Raw genomic sequence first — 3,135 nt, forward strand, 5'->3', positions numbered from 1 at the left:
CCTCTAGTATCTCATCTATATCTATACTATTATAAAAGGGGGATGGGTTCCCCCCCACCTTCCCTTGACACATGGCGTGAGCTCCTTGATCCGGCCAGTGTGCCATGTAGCTACCGACCACACAGAGCGACACACACACATAGAGACAGCTGAAGGCCACCGGCCAGACTAGTTTATGTAGAAACCAAACAATGTTGGGAGTAGACACCCTTGCTTCACAATGGTGTGAAGCAAGTGGCTATTGAGAGACCACCCGAACATCATACTTGGCTGGTCACCTATTCATATAGGGAGTATGTACCTTCATAATGTTTGATGTGTGTGTGTGTGTGTGTGTGTGTGTGTGTGTGTGAGAGAGAGAGAGAGAGAGAGAGAGAGAGAGAGTCCAACTTTCTGAGTTGCTTTCCTTTACCTCTTTCTCTACTCTTATAAATCAAACTTCCAATGACGTTTAGACCTATTGTTGTAACTTTCTCATATGCCTCCATACCTTGTCTTTCTATGACAACTAGCATAGTGAGCTAGTTGGCCATGTGATGCAATTCCTTGCCTTATTTTCCTTGAACTTGTTTCTCATGCTATCTTACTTCTTCGGTTTCCAGTGCAAATTTGTTGTTTCATCTTGCTTGTTGTGTGAACGGCACGGACGGTTCGTGTGATATGGCCCTATAGAAACGAGCATAAGAAAGAGAGAGACGTGTGTGTGAAGATTCAAATTCAAAATCAACATGTCCTTCTTGAATAGCTTTTTTGCTAATAACTATTTGCCCAGAATTTTACATGGTCGTGTCAATGGCAGTCGGGTTTCTGAGGAAGCTTGCGTCTTCAGGATTTACTTTTGCCATAGCCAACGGTATCTCTAGTCAAGGTTGGGCTGTGTAGCTCTCTTTTTATATGTGCATGGCAATGCAGTTGTACTCTTCTCCACTTCGCCGCCATCTGTAACGCAGCATCGCCATAGCCAATCTTCATCTGTACATATTGTAGTTATCCCGGCGAAAATCTCGATCTTGGTTTCTTCCAGGAGCTCCACCTCCTAAACGGTGTACATCATCGCAGTTGCGGAATTTTTGGCCCTCCTGCCGGCGTTTTGTATCCACCCTTATTGTATATAACTTACCTTCTTCATGGTGAGTCTGCGTATCTCCAGCTTAAAGAACTGGCTATGGAGGAGAGATGCTGTGAGGCAGGGGCAGGAGGGAGAGAAGGAGTCAGATTGCAAGGGCAAGAAATCCTTCAGGCAGGAAACATCTGGCAAAGGCCCTCAGCTAAGCCTAGGGTCTTCAAAGGAGCTTCAAAGGGCTGCGTCAGGTGCCTCTTCTTCGTTAAGCAGGGAATCATCATTGCAGGAGGCTTCTGACTGGTTGATTGGCTGGGAAGAACCCCATGGCCCTGGATTTTGCAGCGAGGGTAGCTTTGCTGTTTTGGTTCCTTGTTATGATTCACCCCCTGCATCACAAATGTCCCCACAGACCCCTCCTAGCATATCAAAATCCCAGCTTTGGGCTGATGTGCTCACAAAGGTAGCCATGGAGACTGAGACTCAAGCAGGTCAGTGTGCTTGGTGTTCTGCATTCATCTTTTGCATTCATGAGTTGTCATGTGTTGAGGTTTTTCACATGGATAGCCAAGGGTGAGTCACCTTGAAAGGGAGGGGGACAATTCAACAGATAACAAATAGATATTTTTTTGTTCCAATACACGTGCCCACAGACACCTTATTGGGGGATTGCCCATTGATTTTTGCTTGCAGAGAATAACAAAAAACCTTCACAGTGATTCTTCCAAGGAAAAGATTACTGCAGATGTTGCGATTTTGTTAGTAGGCGATAAGGTCAAAGTGATTTATTACCTGCAAAGGACTTGCGATGCAGACTCAAAGGTCTCTCTACTTAATATGATTTTTAATCGGCTAACCCATATGATGGGAAGCTTTCAGTTCTATTGGATATACTTGTACATAGGGCGAGTAATTTGTGCAGTGTGTCTAGCTAACTTAAGCCGTTTGCTCAATCATAGAGGTTCCGTGATCCCAATACCTACAAACATATGCTTAACTGATGTGCATTTTTTGCATTGTACTTGACAATGGAGATTCTCTACGTTTGAGGGTTTTTTGTGCTTTGTTGTCATTGTAAATACTTTTTGTTTCTAGTGCGAGGGCTTGCAAACTCATGCAGTTCACGTGTATGCAGAAGCTCCTCCATATATGTTGTCAATGCATGCTCACCTGCTCTTATGGTGTTGCAAGAGATTTGGTCTTGTGTGCTGGTGGTTACGAAGTTGTTGTCTGTAGACTTGGTAGTAGGTAATGCATATGAGTATATGTACAGCACGACTTTGTAAGGTTTAAGGTCTCATTGCCAAGATTCATTGATATTTACTTGTCAAACTTGAAGAGGGAATTTTTCTGTGGTAAATGCTATGAAAATCTCTCCCGCTTTCTCTTGCTCACTCTCTTTAAAAGAAAAATAGAAGTTCAGGAGTCAGTTGCAAGGAAACGGTTGTCAATCAGATGATATCAATGAGTAAGCAAGTTGGTCTTTACATGGAATGATTGAGCATGCGCAAGCTGCTTTGATCAAAGGTTGATCCTGCCTGTGCTTACGCTAAGCCAGCTTGCTTTCTCCCTTGTTTTGCTTCTTTTGCTTTTGGCTATCAATCATCATCACATGATGTAATTAAATTGAAATTAGAGGATGGCTGATGAGAAGATAGATTTGATTAACCAATTATGTGTAATGTCCAACCATGGAAAGTAGAGGAAAAAACAAAATTAAGAAGTGATCTTCGTCTATTTATCTTGTGCGGACAATGGTTTGATCGCTTTTTTTCCCTTTCTTTCTGCTCTGTGACTTTAAAGGTGAAGTGAGAGCAAAGGCAACGGGAGGTCCAAATAAATTCCTGTTCAGTCCATGAGGAAGTATGAATACCTTTGTTTTCTGTCTTGTAATGTTTTTTCAAGCTAGAAGATATCCTTCCTCATGTAGTTCCTGTTTATTGCTTCTTTTTAATATGCTGAACATCGAACATCATATTTAAAATGATTGGTTTCAAAAGTAGCTTGATTTTGTGGTTAGCAATCACATTACTATTTCTTGAGTTGGCTGCCTTTGCTAAGGTGATTAATTGAGT

At 42.3% G+C, this 3,135-nt stretch overlaps 1 protein-coding gene across 1 annotated transcript; it reads left to right on the top strand.

Annotated features, from left to right (window-relative positions):
• The first annotated feature begins 754 nt into the window (after positions 1-754).
• On the top strand, positions 755-2,267 carry LOC147446822 (uncharacterized). Its single transcript, XM_086524188.1, has 2 exons — positions 755-1,551; positions 1,754-2,267. The coding sequence occupies exons 1-2, from the start codon at positions 1,128-1,130 to the stop codon at positions 1,777-1,779; spliced, it is 450 nt and encodes a 149-aa protein (XP_086380314.1). The 5' UTR covers positions 755-1,127; the 3' UTR covers positions 1,780-2,267.
• The last annotated feature ends 868 nt before the right edge of the window (positions 2,268-3,135 follow it).

This window comes from Adiantum capillus-veneris, chromosome 11 (genome assembly GCF_014529385.1).
Source record: "Adiantum capillus-veneris isolate H3 chromosome 11, ASM1452938v2, whole genome shotgun sequence".
Classification (NCBI taxonomy): Eukaryota; Viridiplantae; Streptophyta; class Polypodiopsida; order Polypodiales; family Pteridaceae; genus Adiantum; species Adiantum capillus-veneris.

Bases quoted from the DNA above. Each gene is read 5' to 3' on its own strand.
- LOC147446822 (XM_086524188.1), top strand. From the start codon at position 1,128: ATGGTGAGTCTGCGTATCTCCAGCTTAAAGAACTGGCTATGGAGGAGA. The intron at 1,552-1,753 runs GTCAGTGTGCTT...TTTTGCTTGCAG, and splicing joins GGAGACTGAGACTCAAGCAG to AGAATAACAAAAAACCTTCA.